Source organism: Salarias fasciatus, chromosome 13 (assembly GCF_902148845.1).
Source record: "Salarias fasciatus chromosome 13, fSalaFa1.1, whole genome shotgun sequence".
Lineage (NCBI taxonomy): Eukaryota > Metazoa > Chordata > Actinopteri > Blenniiformes > Blenniidae > Salarias > Salarias fasciatus.
The window spans coordinates 18461466-18478250 of NC_043757.1; the positions used below are offsets into that span (position 1 = coordinate 18461466).

At 43.2% G+C, this 16785-nt stretch overlaps 1 protein-coding gene across 2 annotated transcripts in view; it reads left to right on the top strand.

Annotated features, from left to right (window-relative positions):
• The window catches only part of spock2 (SPARC (osteonectin), cwcv and kazal like domains proteoglycan 2), a 30610-nt gene that overhangs the window by 4700 nt on the left and 9125 nt on the right, over positions 1–16785 (top strand). Inside the window, exons 2-3 of one of the 2 annotated variants that reach the window (XM_030106067.1) lie at positions 8812–8820; positions 9321–9366. In XM_030106067.1, coding sequence (XP_029961927.1) covers positions 8812–8820; positions 9321–9366 — 55 coding nt within the window. The remainder of the gene's footprint in view (positions 1–8811; positions 8821–9320; positions 9367–16785) is intronic. The other variant, XM_030106068.1, reaches the window with a different exon arrangement.

Consider the following 16785-nt stretch of genomic DNA (forward strand, 5'->3'; position numbering starts at 1 on the left):
TCTCTCCTCATTGCAAGAATGTCCCTGGTTCCAGTCTGGGTTGGGCGGGTTCTCCCTTCAGTACGTATTCCTGTTTCCTGCCACAGTCTGAAAACTTGTATATGAGGTGACTGATTCTACGTAATGAACTGGCAACCAGTTCAGAGTGTGATCTGCCTTCACCAGTTGAATAAAGCGATGTTGAAGATGGATGTATTGATCCATTTTCCTTCAGATCTCTTCATACAAATGTGACGAAAAGCTTAGTTTAAACACTTGTTTGAGCAATATTGTTTTTTGCAGGTGCCAGAAATTCAAGCCTTTCATGATTTTTCAACATTCTCTGATATCTGAAATGTCATCTACATCCGTCATCGTCGGTGATAGAGTGAGAAGGTCAGCCATGTGATCGGTATGCCGCCTCGTCGCCTTCCATGACAGGCCCACTACGCCGGAAACCCCAAGGTCGGCACGGGGCCTGCTGCAGAGGAATATCTCTCATATGGACATCTGGCCCGACTTGTCCAGAGAAAAGCCGGCAGAAGCCGCATCAGTCAAAGACGTCTGGGACGCTTTATGATGCCTCCGCATGAAAAAGTGGAAGTGAGAATGAACAGATGAATGGGATTTGCCCCGTTCACACAGAACACCTGACATACTGATTTCTATAATAAACTGTGGATACTTCCAATGTCCTGTTTTTCAGAAAACGTGTATATTTAGTAAAAATCAAAGTTATTTTTTTAAAGTAATATTCCCTAAAGTAGCCACAATGTCACATCAGTGTGTAGTGACAATATGAATTCAGATGCTGAACAGGACTTTTTGACAGGCTCAATAAATCTAACTTTTTTCATACCAAACCAACATTTAGTGCCAGTAGCTGTCTCCACTATAAAGACTTCTGGGCCCGAGCCAGACTGACTCACAGCCAGCGTGAAATCAGGTCCTGCAGGTACGGAAGCTGATACAAAAGAATTTGATTAGCTCTGATGGAAAAAAAAAAGTTAGAAGTGGCTCATAATAATGAACCAGATCCTGATGTTTTTGAGAGTTCTGACTAGGAAATAGCCCGACGAGTCTGAGAAAGCATTTGCGGTATTCACGCAAAAAATATTCTAATATACTCTGTCTGTGCATAGAAACATTTGGAATTAAGATGCTTGTTTGAAAAAGGAGTTTGAGGTTTTCTGATAAACCGAAACAAGCCTGAGCCATAATTTGAAGTAGTTGATTGGTCAGTTTTTCAAATGTTTTGAGCTTATAATTTCTGTGGAGGCGACGTGCTTGGCGGTGTAGAAATAACTCTCCCATTCAGAGGTTTACATTTTATGTAATTTTCCGTTCCGCACTTTCCAAATCTAAAACTACAAAAGCAAAAGCATAAAAGAACAATTTAAGCGGTGGGTTTGTCTGTGTGAAACATAAAATTGCACCCCTTTCTCAGGATAATTACCTTATTAAATTGTAGTGAAATTCCCCAGTGTTCCTCCCAACGTCAGAGGCAATTCATGTATTATTTTGTTGGGCTTTGTAACACACAAAGAAAAGTCCCGTTTTAACGGCGGGATAACATTGGTGCAACCTAAAAGCCAACAAAAGCTGAAAAACCACAACTGTCACGAGGACCCTGCTTTTGTGCACAATCAATGAGCCACTTTTGGAGAAATCAATTAACAATGAGTGATAATAGCAAAAAATATAAAAGCTAGTCGTATATAACATGACTTCAGTGGACATTATGGTGTCCACATATGACTCAGCAAAAGTGCCCCAGTTCTGTTTAAACGTGTCTTGGTCAGTTTTGGCAAAGATCCTGCTCAGCGAGCGCAGATTAGTCAGCCGATGAGCCAAACGAGGCCCACGTATCAAACCACGGAGCCAGCTGAAACAGGACGAGCCGCACTGTGCCCATATAGCTCGGCAGGAGAGCCCCAGCTCCACTGAAATGGGCGTTGCCTGTTTTTTGAGCCAGCTCTGCTTCATTTGTTTCATTTTTTTCGTTGACGTGTGGAATCGTTGCCGCCTGCTTGTGATCCAGTCGGGGTAAACAGGAGCAGGTCTATCTAAAGGTCATTATTCCCTGCGGTATTTAAACCTTTGAAAGTGTCAGGTGTATATTTATGCCAAAGCAATTTCCTTTTTTTTTTTTTTTTTAAATGAATGACACCCAGGTTAATTGTTCCCGCTGAAAGAGGTCAGATTTGCAGTCCTGTTATTGTTGATCTGACTGTGACTCTAACCTGATTACACAGTTTTATACTTCTCTGTCTCAAATCATCGGCTGGTTCCCATCCATGTTGCAGGCCTTACCTAGGCAACTTCATTGATTTTCCATTGTTGTACAAGTCTGTTTTTCAGCCGAGCTTGGTGTTTTCAGTGAAGTGTGAAGGCTCTTGCTGTTTGTAGCGGATTCTCCAGTGAGTTGCAGACTGTTTTCTTATTCCCCACAGGGCGCTGAAAGGCACAAGGGTTGATTTTATTTATAGATAGTGAGCATAGGGCTGGCATGAGTGCATTGTGATTTTGTGAACTGAGTGTGATTTTCAGAGCTGGATTTCGGTGTCTGTAGTTGTTACTATTTTTGGTTTTTTTACATACCTGTTTATTGTTCAGATGCCTTCTTTTTGCTAGTCTTTTATTGGCTGCTGTGACAATGCAAATTCACCCATTGTGGGACAATAAAGGAATAAATACTCTAATATCTCATGGCACCACTTCACATTTTTTGTTAGATTCAACAAAATCAGTCCTAAATATTATTTTAGCCATTGTTTGTTGTCACAGTTTCTGTTGTCATTGGTCTCTGGTTGAGTTTGCAGAGTGACGTCAGAGCTTTACTTGAACAATGAATCGAATCATTCTGTGAATGTATGCACACACTCTTTACAGCTCAGCGCTGCATTGTCTGATACAGCTGCTGTATGAAGCAGAGCACTCATTAAGAGTCATAATGAGTAGATGTGAAACAAAGAACATACGTGTCTGTGCGTTAAGGTAGAGGTAGAACGTAGATTATATTTGTTTATTTTATGAAACCTTGGACATGTGGATGGAATTAACACTTATTGTGAACGCTTTTTTCCTTTTACTGGTCCCACTGTTCAAAAAAAACCTGACTTTTAAAACTCAAATCTTTAATATTACGCTTAGTTATGACAAAACTGTTAAAACGCACATTTCAGGTTTCACAGTGATGCTTGATGAGAGGTGTTTAACTGTGCATACAGAGCTGCAGGAGGCCAGATCGACAGCTTTTAACATGGGTTTGGATAATTCAGTAGTTCAGTGTGAGAGCGCTCTTAGAAACCTCTCGAAACGCCGCTTTCCTTCCCCTCATCGTTCATGCTATTTTTTATAAACTCAGTCGCAACATATGCATGCCAGTAATTTATCACACTGCGATGATAGAAGACAGTTCATCATTACATTTGGAAAAAGTCATAAAGTATATTTAATTAAAATCAAAATGATCTAATAATGAATAACAGTTATGATGCAGCGTCCTTCGTTACAATGCCCTGACAAAGAAGAAAAAGGTCTTTTGTGGAGTCTGTTAAATTCTAGTGGGAAAAAATGGAGGATTAATTATGTTTTCCTAATTGAGATGATCTTCGAGGGTTTTCTTATTTATTTTTTCAAAAAGAACCCAAATTTCTTATTTGCCCGGTAATACTTTTTTTTTGTACGTTGTGCTGCAGCTTCTGCCTCCTTTGGGCATTTTGCCTTTCTAAATTTTTTATAAGATTGTTTAGGTTTGGGACTTTGTGCTTGGCAAAAACATCAAATAAGTTTTGTTCCCGTATTTCCTCCTCTCCTGGTTGAACGTCTCACTTCTGGAGAAAGCAGTCCTCATGGTGGAACCCTGGGTAGTTAAAAAATACCATTTCATGTGCTTATTTCTCGTGTTCATAACAACAAAGGAAAGGCTGAAGGGTTTTTCTGAATTTAGTGAGAAGGAAAAAAGAAATAATCTTGTTTGGGCCCCAGGGGGTCAAATTTTTATTACTTCACTTGGGAAAATTAGAAGAAAGTAAAACTGAAAATATGAGTTAGATAGTTTTCTTTTCTTTTTTTTTTTTCTAAGTCATGTCAAGGCATGTCAAACTTTGTTTACTGTGTGAAATCCCTGCTCGAGCTGCTGGGCCGCTTTTCTAACCATTGAAAATCCGCTAACCCTTGCTTCACCCTTTACTTACCCGTTTTTCTAAGCTGCCTCGCTCCAGCCTCGCTCCATCCTGGACGCTCGTCGGCTCCTCTGTCCCGACCTTTGCTCTGAAGCGCCGGCTCTGAGCCTCGTGTTGGTGTGGAAACGCTCAAGGTTTTCTTGAATTCACTGAGACGAAGAGCATTCTCTATTTTGCCCTCAGTAGGTCAAATTATTTATTACTGGGATAGTAATGCTGGAAAATCTAAATAATGTTGGTTTAGAAAAATGTTTCCTTTCCTCCGAGTCATGTGTGAGATTTTTTTTTCTTCTATTGTGTGAAATCCCTGTTTGAGCTGCTGCTCCTCATTGTGTCTCTCTTCCCATTGAAAGACGGCTAACCCTTGTTTCACCTTTTGCTTAGCCATTCTTCTGAGCTCTCTTACGCTAAGCTCGCTGCTTCCTGCAGCCAGACCGGCATCTCAGCGTGACGCACGCCGCTTCCGCTCACCGTCGGCTCTGAACGCACCCCCCCCCCCACCCTCCTCACCTCCTGTGAAATGTAGAGACGCGACTCAGCGGGCTCACCTCTCGTGCGCCGCACCTCAGCGAGCGTGGAGATAGGAAGAAGACGTACGGAGGGAGGATATTGTTGAGGGGGTTTTGTTTCATCTCGGGCGTTGCTGCATGTGATCTGGAAAGAGCCGAGAGGCTACGAGCAGCATTCAGGTCTTTATACGAGTCTCAAGGTGGGAGGATGTGATACGAAGCCGTGTGTGCCGTCACACATTATATTGCTCTGACGGTGCTGCAGAAAACCTCAGGGCGATATAGCCTTTAAGATTCCAGCTCTGTTTTATGTGAATTTCAGCTGTGTTCTGTAGTTCGGCACCGGCAGAGCTTATTTCAGCAGGGTGCCTCCGCTAAATTGTGATTGATGTAAAATAAAACATCAGTGCACGAGCACGTCCCGGAAAGATCAAACATTTCAGAAGAGAAAGAGACATAAGCTGCACTTTTTTTTTTCTTTTTACTGTTGAATCTACAGCAAGTCTCTAGTGTGGCTATTTCCAGCAGGAACCTGGATGTTTTTCTGCTGCCCGGAGATCAGCTAATTATTGGTTCCATCTCTGACGAACACTCTCATTATTGGTCAGCCTCTATGTGCCCTCAGTGGCTCTCATGCTCAAGTGTTCCCTGAAGGACCTCTTTCTTGCTGTTGACTCGAAAGAGCACAGAAAAAAAAAAAGAGCCTTGAGCAGCAGAAGTGGTGAGCATGCAGCACAGCGACGGTGAAGTAGGGCCCTTCGCTGTTGGTCAAGTTGCTGAAAGAAAAAATAAGCAGTCACCAGTATTGGAGTGGTGCATTGCATTTTATTTTGTATTTTTAAAACTGAAATTAAAAATATCAACCCATCTTTTGTACTATATTATCCAACTTTTTTTTGGATCATCCCAGTGAACAATGCCTCTCTGCCTGGAGTAAAACTGTGTGATGAGACAAGACTGCGAACATTTGAGGGTTAGATATTTAGTGTAGGAGTGTAATAATGGCTAGCAATGGATGAATGAGTCAATAAAATATTATACTTCAGCTGTACTTCTGAGGTCAGGATACATTTGAAATTATATCACATCCTGTTGGAAGTAGCCATCAGAAGAACCATCCGATTGCCGCAGCAGAAATCGAGACTCATCAGACCAGGCAACGTTTTTCCAATCTTCTATTGTCCAGTTTCGGTGAGCCTGTGCGAATCGTAGCCTCAAGTTTACTGTTCTTAGCTGACAGGAGTGACACCCGGTGTGGTCTTCTGCTGCTGTAGCCCTTCTGCCTCAGGGTTCGACGTGCTGTGCGTTCAGAGATGCTCTTCTGCATGCCCTGGTTGTAACCAGTGGTTATTTGAGTTACGGTTGCCTTTCTATCAGCTCGAACCAGTCTGGACATTCTCCTCTGATCTCTGGCATCGACAAGGCATTTTCGCCCACAGAACTGCCGCTCACTGGATAGTTCTTTCGGACCATTCTCTGTAAACCCTAGAGATGGCTGTGCGTGAAAATCCCAGTAGATCAGCCCGTCTGACGCCAACAACCACGCCACGTTCAAAGTCACTTAAATCACCTTCCTTCCCTATTCTGATGCCCGGTTTGAACTGCAGCACATCGTCTTGACCACGTCTACATGCCTAAATGCATTGAGTTGCTGCCATGTGATTGGCTGATTTGAAATTTGCGTTAAGGAGCAGTTGGGCAGGTGTGCCTAAAAAAAGTGGCCGGTGAGTGTATTTTCATGTATTTAACAGAAATTATGACATTCTCTCAGTTCAAATCAAGCTCTTTTTTAATGCCAGTGACATTCTGCTTGAAATGCTTGAAGGCGTGAATCACCTGCAAATGTTTTTGTCGGCTGTGACGCTTTTCTCATTTTGACATAATTCATGACTTTGTTTTAAGGGAGCAGCAAATTTCTTTCTAAAGGGATAAATAATCAAATAAAAATGTTGCCTCAACCTAAATTAAATAATTACACTGCTGGGAGTAATCACATTTTTTTTTTTTGCATGCGCCAGCTCTCAGACGTCTCTCCTCTCTCCTAATAAAGGTGTTGGTCGCTGTCGCACTTAAAAAACAAGAATCGTTGTGTGTGTAGGCTGTAATCATTTTGTTATTGTGGGAATTGTATGACCCCCGGTGCTTCTCTGATAGTGTGCACACTGTAGCTCTGGGAGGTTGTGCGTGACTTTGATAAATCCAATGAAGGCCAATATGAGCAGTAATTGCGAGGAAAGGTCAAGTGTGAACCTTCATCCCGCCCAAACCGATCTCCAGAGGAGGGTGTTATTACTGCGTCCTTTGTTAGCGACGAGGCGGTCGCTGCAGACAGACCCCCCCTGCAGGATAACCGCGGCGAACACAGAGTGCATGTGACAGCTGACATTTACCCAGAAACACCTGTCAGTCACACACACACACGCTCAAGACAGACGCCGGCGCGAGCTTCTCACCCATCTTTTCCGTTTGTTCTTCGTTTCAATCAGCAAAAACAAGCTCGGTTTTCTGACTGTCACCGTCTCTCTAAAGTGAGCTCTGACACTCTGCAGTTCCTCCCGAGTCGAACCCGGTTTTTCGGCGGACGGGCTCATTGAGGTGTGATCCTCCCCCGGCAGATACAGGAGGAGGGGGGGGGGGGGGGGGGGGGATTGTGATCTGTCAATCAGCATTGTGCCGCTGTGCAGCGGGGTGAACGCTTCTGCCATGTTTGATGTGGAGGGTAAGCCTCCCCGCTCTGTTTAACAAGAGGAGATCTTTCTGATGTTATCGGCGAGATCACAGAGCTCCTGGATGCGGCCGAGTGTTTGCAGCTTGCAGTCTGCTTCCTCTAATCACTCCTGTGTAAGGAAAACAAAAAAACAAAACAAAACAAAAACCAAGCAGTCTTTTCATCGCAATCTGAGTCCGTGGATCACTTTTGATTGATGTAACTTGTCTGCCGAGTGCCAGACTTGTCACAGAGCTTCACTTTTCATATTCACTTCCATTGTGCACTCAGGAGAATTTATTTTCCTCAAACACGTTTTCCGCAGCCGCCCTTTTATGAAATCATTGATTTCCAGTCCTGTCAGCACAGCGGGACGGTTTCCTCATCGGTCCTGGCAGGAGCACAAATATAGGGGAAGCTGCTAAATAATGCAGGAGCTGAAGCATCAATAAAGACGACATGAGGGGCATCAGATTAACGGCCGGGTCATAAACTCTTCCAGGTGTCACCCTGATAATGTGGGACTGCGTCAGGTCCGACAAGGTTAAACTACACAGCTGACGATCGCTCACGGAGCTCGTCGGGGCGGCTGACGGAAAAGCGAGAGTCGAGTGACAGCAGTCCGGTTCGGTAGAGCTCAACTCGCGGGAGAAGCCCTCGCCAGAGATAAAAATATTTACCTCTGCGAAACGAAGCTGTGAGGGTCGAAATAGAAGGTCCCAGCTTTCACGAGGCCTGCTTATCTCACGTGTGGTGTTGGGATTTATCACCTTCCGGGGAGCTGTTTGGCATACGCTTCCACCACAGTAAATGTTTACGGTGATGAGTAAGTCATCGCGAAAAGGTGGGGTGGTGGCCGATTGTAAATATCTCCAAATGACTCATATTTATTATATCAGACGGCAGTATACTTTAAAAGGTTTCCATATGCGCTGTCTTATAGGACTCTCCTCAACCGGAGGAAATGTGTCTAATATGCGTTTTACCTTCAGTTCTTCCATAGTCTCCCAAAATCACAGTTTTTCTGATTCTTATTATTGGGCTGTTTTTTGACAAAACTGACAGTTTTGTTTGTTTCAACGGAAATATTCCCTATCTTTGATTTGATTTGAATTGATTTGAGCAGGAAATGTTGGTGTTTCTTGTTTCCTTGAACCATGTTTATGCTAATACTGCTAGGCCCCATTCAGTCACATCTGATTAAACCTTAAAACCTAATAAATACAGAAAAAAAACTCTGTTTTTACAGCTTTAATCATTGGCAGACGTTTTATGTTACACAGAACTAGTTCGGTTCTGCTATATTAACATTAAATCTCTTTTAGAGATGGATTTAATCCATTGAATATGTTAATGCAGTGTATCTAAGATTCCACGTTTTGCTCACTAACATTGGCTCTTTTCTCTCTTTTTGCTGTCATTTCACCAGGAGGTAGAGGTCAGTTCAATGCCTTTTTCTTACGTGACTCATTTCCACGTCTTTTTGTGCATCTTTATCTTTTCTTTCCCCATCTTCTCCACCCCCCCCCTTTTTTTTTTTTTTTTACCCCAACATCTCCTTCAGCTGGCTCATTTTAATTAGAACGATTAATGCTCTAATTAAACAGAAGGAAAAGGAGAGCACTCAAAAGACAGCTCAACCCTGCTGCCATATGTTTCACATAGAAGCAGAGGGTGCAAATTTGTGGATTTTTTTCATTTTTTTGTACACAATGCACAGCCACGGTACATAACCGTCTGTCTGCTAATGATCACGACAGTGTACACATTAGAATCAACGTGCGTTGATAATGTAAACTACATCATGTTTCCTGAATGTCGATGCCAGCATGTTCATGTGTTGAACTGTCAACAACACTGAGTCAACTGCATGTCCTCCTCCTCCTCCTCCTCCTCTGCAGCTGCTAATAAACTGCTGTTGTCTTCATGTTTCTGCAGGACGATTATGTGCGCTCATGGGATGAAAATCAGGGTTCGAATGACAGTAAGTCAGCCATCTTTTTTCTCACCGACTTTCTGATTGATGCTGAAGGGAAGCGGTGTGTCATGTTTGTGATTTGCGGATAAGTGTGACGTGGTGAGGCGTGTTGATGGGCGTTCAACCAACATACCCTTTTTCTATCTCAAAATAAAAAAGGAATGAGTGATGGTATCATTGTTTAAGTTAATGCCACATGTCAAAAAGAGATATTATGTAAATGTAATAGAGAGAAATAACAATTATGGATGAAAAAAAAGAAACATAACAGGTGCAATAATACATGTACAGTAAAGGTTGAGGGGCTCTATATGAAGAGCTATGTTGGCTTTTCACTCTAAAAGTCTCTAGCAGGCTTACTGAAGTGTTTTAATTCTTCCTGTGGAACCATTCCAATAGTCATAAACAAGATTTTCATTGGGAAAATAAAGATCATCTGGTATTGAGCAGACCTAACATCAGACAAACCTGAAAGTTGCAGAAAATAATGAGAAACAGTAATGTTGATGAGAAAGGATTTTGATATTATTTTTGCAAAGGCAGAAACAAAAAAAAACAAAACGACAACAACAGAATCCACACGTTAACCACAAGAGATATATCAGCAAAATCAACACAGCCCAACATCAGAGTAGACCACAGACACCCAATATACACCAAATCCACCAGGTGAAGACAATCACACTCTCAGGTACAGGTGAGAGACGTTAGGAGAGCAGCAATAAAGCCCGAGGAGGAGGGAGGACAGGCTCTCTCACAGAAAACACGAGGCCGATATGTGAACCACGATACGTCATTTTGACATCCGGACTTGATTCTGAAAGAACAATGTATGCATAGTGTAATATTTCCTTTTTTTATTATTATTCTGAAACCTGAAAACTTAGTTTTAATCTTTGATGAACACAAACTCCAACTTCTCTGTTGATTATTTCTGCTTCATAATAATTTCTGTGGTTAAAGAAGAAAAAAAAAAACTGAACTAGGCTTGAAGCTTTTGGTGACCTTTTAATCATGCTGGTGGAACTGTTTCCTTGAGATACAGCTGTACTGAGAGTAAAAGAAAAAAAAGAAAACCTGTCTCCTTGATGCTATTTGAAAGTGAAAGATTAAATAATTCCATGAAAGTGCCACATAAATCCGGTGCTGCGTATTTTGTTTGACTGCGTTTTTTTTTTTTTTTTTATGTGCAGGTGCTTATTCCTTCTGTTTATATCAGTTCTCACACAGTCTCCCGCTCAGATTTGTTGGTTGACATTTTCCAGCTTGTCGTTGTGAAACTCAGTTATATCTGTGATTCCTGATTGATTCGCGCTCCACTGACACATGATTCCAGAACGTGTGGCAGCCCACGAGGTGGGATTGCATTTCTTATGTACCTTCGAAATGCCTCCATAAAGAAACGCTCCAGCCTGGTGGCGTTAATACCAGATGTTACTATAATGCAACGCTCCAATATGGCCATACTCCATCAAAGGTATTACCTTTAAAAGAACATTCACAGCTTTCAGAGAGAGCATCTGCTGGAGGTTCTGCTCAAAGATGTACTTCTTACCAACGATAAGTCTTTATCCTATGAGGTATATTATTGTACATCACAATGATTTTAGAACATCTGTTGATCGATATACATTATTATTCATCTCTTCCTCATATCAGATGATAGTAGCTGTGAGTTATTTGGCAGAAAGTGGACATTTTCACCTCAGAAGATGTTGTATTGATCAACCGCAAAGATTTGAATCACTCAAATTCTGATGACTGGAGCAGAGTGTAATCAGAACTGCAAGCTCTCATGGGGGATCGGTGTTTATCAAAAGTTGCTGGAGGATGTAAAACCGCCAGAATCTGAAAAATGGGACAACAAAAGTCCTACGGTTTCGATTTGAAAGGAACTTAAAGGATCTGCCACAAAACATCCTGGGGTCAGATACCACACTGTTATTAAATGCTTGCATGCAACAGACCAATACAAAATAAACAGTAGACATATTTGGAACTTTTCTGGAAAATTCTGCACATCTTCAGCAAAAATGTATAACACTTACAGACTTACCCACAGTTAAGTAGGTAACAGAAATATCTGCATTTGCCAATTAAAGTCTTTGTCTCTGCCCAGAATGTGTCATCATGCTTCCAGGCACAAATACAAATCTATACATGCAGAAAAGAAAGAGGGGCAGACCTGCGGTAAGTGTCTGTGAGGTGTGCTGATGCAGTGAAAACAAAAGCCTGTGAGATTTATTGACACTGAATGTCATTAGCTTGTTCTGGGGCTTAGAGACCGAGTCTGTGACCTGTTCCTGAACTCTGATGCTTCCCAGACCGGCACCGGTTCATCATATTAGACAGCCCCGTGTGTGTTTTGCGTTTGTATTCTGGGCTCGGGCCACTCGCCGTCCAGGCCGGCGATGTTACCTCAGCTGAAAAGGTTGAAAGATGTTAGCGCTGTGTTTTATCTGCTCAAGTGGATCTGATGTGCCTCCCCCAGGAGATGCTAAACATTCGCCTCCATTTCAACCCATCACCGCTTTATTCTTTCTCCTTTTCTTTCTTTTTTTTTTTTTCTCTCTGCCTGTGCTCGATGAGGAGCCGTGTGCAAAGAGTCGGAGGTCTCCTTCTTGCCTCCTGCTTCAACTCCGGCTTTAATTGAGCCCCCCCGCCAGATGAAGTCATGACACAGAGTCGTGTACTCGACCGCTGTCGTTTGATTTGCAGCTTAAATGAAGTCAACTGAATGGCAGAGTCCATTAGCGCAATTTCCATGGACTTAATGAAGGACTAATTATGGTTTCTAATGAAACTCCAGAGAGATACGTAAAAAAGAAAGGGGGGGTGGGTGGCTAATATGACTTGATTTAGCACAAAGCGGCTGACATTAAGATTATTCCTGCCATCTCGTGATGAGTAAATTGCGGACTGTGGTGGATGAAAGTAAGTTGGTAGGTCTATGAGAGTGTGAGAGTACGCTTTTTTTTTTTTGTTTTGTTTTTTTTAAAAGGGGAAACGAAAGGATGCTTCTGTGCTCTGTTGGTTTATGAAGAGGAAGAGCTGCTTGCTTTACAAGAAGGAGGTGATCTGAGTGCAAAATCCCCTGCACACAGACATGAAATGCCCAAACTGAAAAGAAAATACCAAGATTTTCCTCTGAGAAACAAGGCCGGGGGGCTCACTGCTTCACAACGAAGCAACAGAAGTCCGATTTTTTCCAGCTGCGTTGGAAAATGTTTTGCTGACTGACTGTAACATACATTCAGACTTTTCCTCTCGCCCAGTCAGGACGTACAAATCAGTCCGAAAACAGATCTGAGGTAAATTGGTGGCTCTAAATTGCCTGCAGGTGTAAATGTGAGTGTGTTGTTATGTGTGTGTGTGTGTGTCTCTTTGTTTGTTCTGTGATGGACTGGTGACCTGTCTGGGATTTCCTCTGCCTTCATCTGTAGTCATGTGGGATCAGTTTCACACTCCGCAGCCCTGAATCAGATAAAACAGCATTGAGAATGTGCATTTCTTGACATTCAGGTGTTTCTAAGCAGATGTGTTGGATAATTCCTGCGTTGGTGTGGCCGAAAGTGCAGAAATACATGCAAATCAACAAGACCTGGCATGTTCACTCTATCCTCAGTTCAGTCATTTGAAAAAAGTCTAGAAGGAATCACAACAATAGAAATTACAAACTGCTAAAAGGCTGATTTATCAGTGTAATGAAGTTTTTATGTCACATGAAGGAGAAAGAGGGTGAGGGTGAACACATTCAGTGTTTCTCACTTAATTCAGCTTAACTGCTCAATAAAACATGCAAGTATCATTAGATTTAGTTCTGAACAGATTATTTATTCCTTCAACAATCTTAAAGCCAATATAAAAGTCCTGCCTGGAGTATGTCACCAATGCAGTGATCTGTTTTCTCTTATCTGAAAAAAAAAAAGTAATTTAAAATTGGACAGATCTTCCCAATGTCGGACTAATGCATTCTGAGAGACAGTGATTTCTCCCGAATCACACAACAAAGAGGAATGAGTCACAAGAGATGTCTCAAAATGACACGGAGTGGAAGGAACAGCCACGGCGTAGCAGCAGCGGGAGAACGCTTCCCGTCGCAGCTCCCGCGGTCCGCATCGCCGTGTTGTGCAGTCGGATATCTGGACAGGAGCACGTTCCGCGGCTACCCTGCAGAATTTGGTGTCTGTAAAGTAAATCTATCTTCAGTCGGTTTTACACAGCGAATTAACTGTTGTCTTTGAATCCATTCCCTGGTTTCGCTGAATCATCCCATATCGATGTCTCTTTCTGTCTGTGGAGATTAAATAATTCACAGACTGTTGTCAGGTTTCCCGCTATAGATCAGTGTAGATCAACTGCACAAGTAGCATCTTGTGTTTTTATGAAACTTCAGCAAAGTTTTAATGCTCGCCTTAGGTTGTCAGATGAATCATATTTCAGGGCTTTCATTTCATACTGCATAAAGCCCTACATCTATCTATTTGCCTTCCTCTCATTTTGACGTGGACGTGCCATCTCCCTCCATTGATCTGCCTTCCTTTATGAGTGGCCTAATGAAGCGCCGGAGTGAAGACGGAAGATTTGTCCCTCTGAGACGGTTCTAAATCAGTCTGAAGCCTTCACTCCCGAGTCTGATTCTGCGGGCCTCATTTCTCAGTCATGCACACGAGCCTGCTGCGGCGGCGGCGGCGGCGGCGGCGGCGGCGGCATGCCGAGTAAGACAAAGCTTCGGAGCTGTCAACACCCCTAACACACAGACAGTCGATGCAGACAACAGGCTGAGGTGGAAATTTGCATTCAGGCACCGCAGTGGCTGACTCCACTTTAGACGACGGCGCGCCGAGCCAAGCGAGGGAGAGGTCAGGGTAATTTGCAGTTGATTTCTGCAGTCGATTCATCAGTCCAGCAGCTGACTGAATCACTTTGCTCTTAAGACAGAAAATACTGCCGGCGAGCGGTTGTAATTTGGACCTGTTAAAACAAACAAGCGTATCTGCACACATGCACAAACACTCAAGTGCTAAAGTGATTGTGGAAAGCACTCACCCCGGGCCTGATCCATTTATATAGAAACTCTCAAGCGTAGACTGTCGTCTGCATGTTAGGCTTAGAGAGGCTTCAGAGGCCAGGCAAGCCGTGAATGGACACGTTCTGTCAAATCAGCGCTTTCAGATCAATGGCAGACAGGAAGGAGCTGCTGAGTCCACACGACACGAGGTCTACGTTCTGAAACCTCTGAAGGCCGTCGGTAGTTTTAGCGGTTTGGGCAGCTTGTGCACCCGCAGGAACATGTGGTCGATTGTCACCAAACACCTTGTTGAAGCCTTTAATGGGATGTCTGCCCAGCAGTTCAAGGCAATGTCAAGACAATCATGCGGCTCTTTTATTTTTGTGGGAAAAAAAATCCTCCCTGCTGTCTCCGCCGAAAAGATGTTTTCACTTCACAATGTACAGCAAATCACACTCACACCCCCCCCCCCCCACCCACCCCACCCCCCCCCCCCCCCCCCCCCACCCCCACCCCCACCCCAAGCTGGGGAATCAGCGCAGCTCCTTGTACACACTGTCGACATCGTGTCTTTGCACCACTACAATTCCGCACCTCTGAAAAACAGCCATTACAGTCCTCCAGGGCTCCCGCTGCCCTTCTCCCCATCGCACTTCACAAACACGTCCAGCGACGCTCCCTCACCGCGCTCCCTCTTCAGACCACCCCGGGTTGCTCCTATCAAATACCAAAGTATTTAAAAATAATCTCTTTAAGGCATGCCTCGCATCGCTTTCTCGCAAACAGGCCTCATCTGTGTGGCATTTAACCAAAGATCTCAGTTACTGTACCCACTACATTTGTTCTTTTTTGAAATAATGTGTTTTTTTCACAACATTCTCAACAAAACCAGAGTTTAAGAGTTTAGAAAGTACGTTTTTTTTTGTTGTTTTTTGTAAGTTTGTTTGTTTGAAATTACCTGATTGTTTATTATTCAGTCAATGCTTACGTAACCAGATGCAAAAATGGGACAAAAAAATTCCATCAGCATCATATTCAGATTCAGCAGAACTGATTTAGCCGTCCATATCTTGACAAGACATTTGAACATTAAGCGCATTAGCAGTTCTAAACAACAAAGTCACGCCCCGCCGCACTGCAAACGCCAAGACAACGCAGCAGCACTGATGACATTAAAGACTGACTGTGTAAATAGCAGATAAGAGGGCTGATGATGAGGATGCGACCTGTGCTCTGCTTCCGTTATCCTCAATCTGCAGGGATAAACCTCATGCAAATCTGTATTGGATTAGACTGAAGCGCAGGGAGCCTAATTAGGAGAGGTTTACTGCTGCAGGCATTAGTTTAATACCGTAGGAGAGACTTTTGAAAAGTAAAAATGGAAGTAAGTTGGGTGCAGTGGGGATTCAGTGGAAAAACAGTGTATGCAAGGAGGGAGGAAAAAAAAAAAAAAAGTGTGCAGGCGGACCAGGGGTGAGACTGCACGGCGAGGACGGCTAATATAAGAGGAAGACAAAGGAATGTGGAAAAAATGAAAAGGAGGTGGGCCGCTAAACGTGATTGCACAACGGGGGTTTCGACACGGCGAGGGAGAGAGAGTTCTCAGAAACACCAGATTGAGCTGCAAATCACAGTCAACCCAGAAATGATTCCCAGACCACAGAGAGCCTGTTGCTATGGAAACGTCATCATCGCAGGCACTGCTTTAATCCGTGGAAGCCTGTTAAGTTAACATGAGGCTCAGGCAGCCACCTTATGCTTCTGTACTCACAACACAGCACTGTGCCAGCATTGTAGCTGCTTGCCGCAGACAAGATTTATTTACAAATGTTTTGCCATTAGACGGCAGGATTATCTCCTCTATATTTGTACACGGCGTCTTTTCTTTTCAGTGAGGGCAACTTTTGTGTAAATGAATTGTAAAACATGGCATTCGTGTTATTGCTTTAATCGGCTTGTCCGTCATGTGAGAGGGTGGGACAAGCTCCTCCACCCCGATTCTCCCGATCGATCAATCGATTGGCGCCATTCAGAGTGCCTATCGGGTGTTTGCTAGGACAAAGCAGATTGAAAAAAGAGCCATTAGGAAAGAACATGAAGATGAAATAAAATAAAAGTGGATTAAAAATGCCTTCAGGAATACATCTAAGCAAGATGAAATATTTAAACCTTTAATCCCATGTTTATTCATTCTGATCGGGCAGCCAGAGAAAACATCCTGACCTGCTGCCGCACCATGTGCTTCTCCAGGCGCACGGCAGAAAACAAAGACTTACAGCAAGTACTGAGTTGGCCGTATGCATCATGAACAGAGCAGTACCCTGCCTTAATAAAGACACTACATTATAAAGACGACAAAAGAAAGAAAGCTTCAAAGTCCCCATCGACCCCGGACATCATCTGTTCTCCGTGCT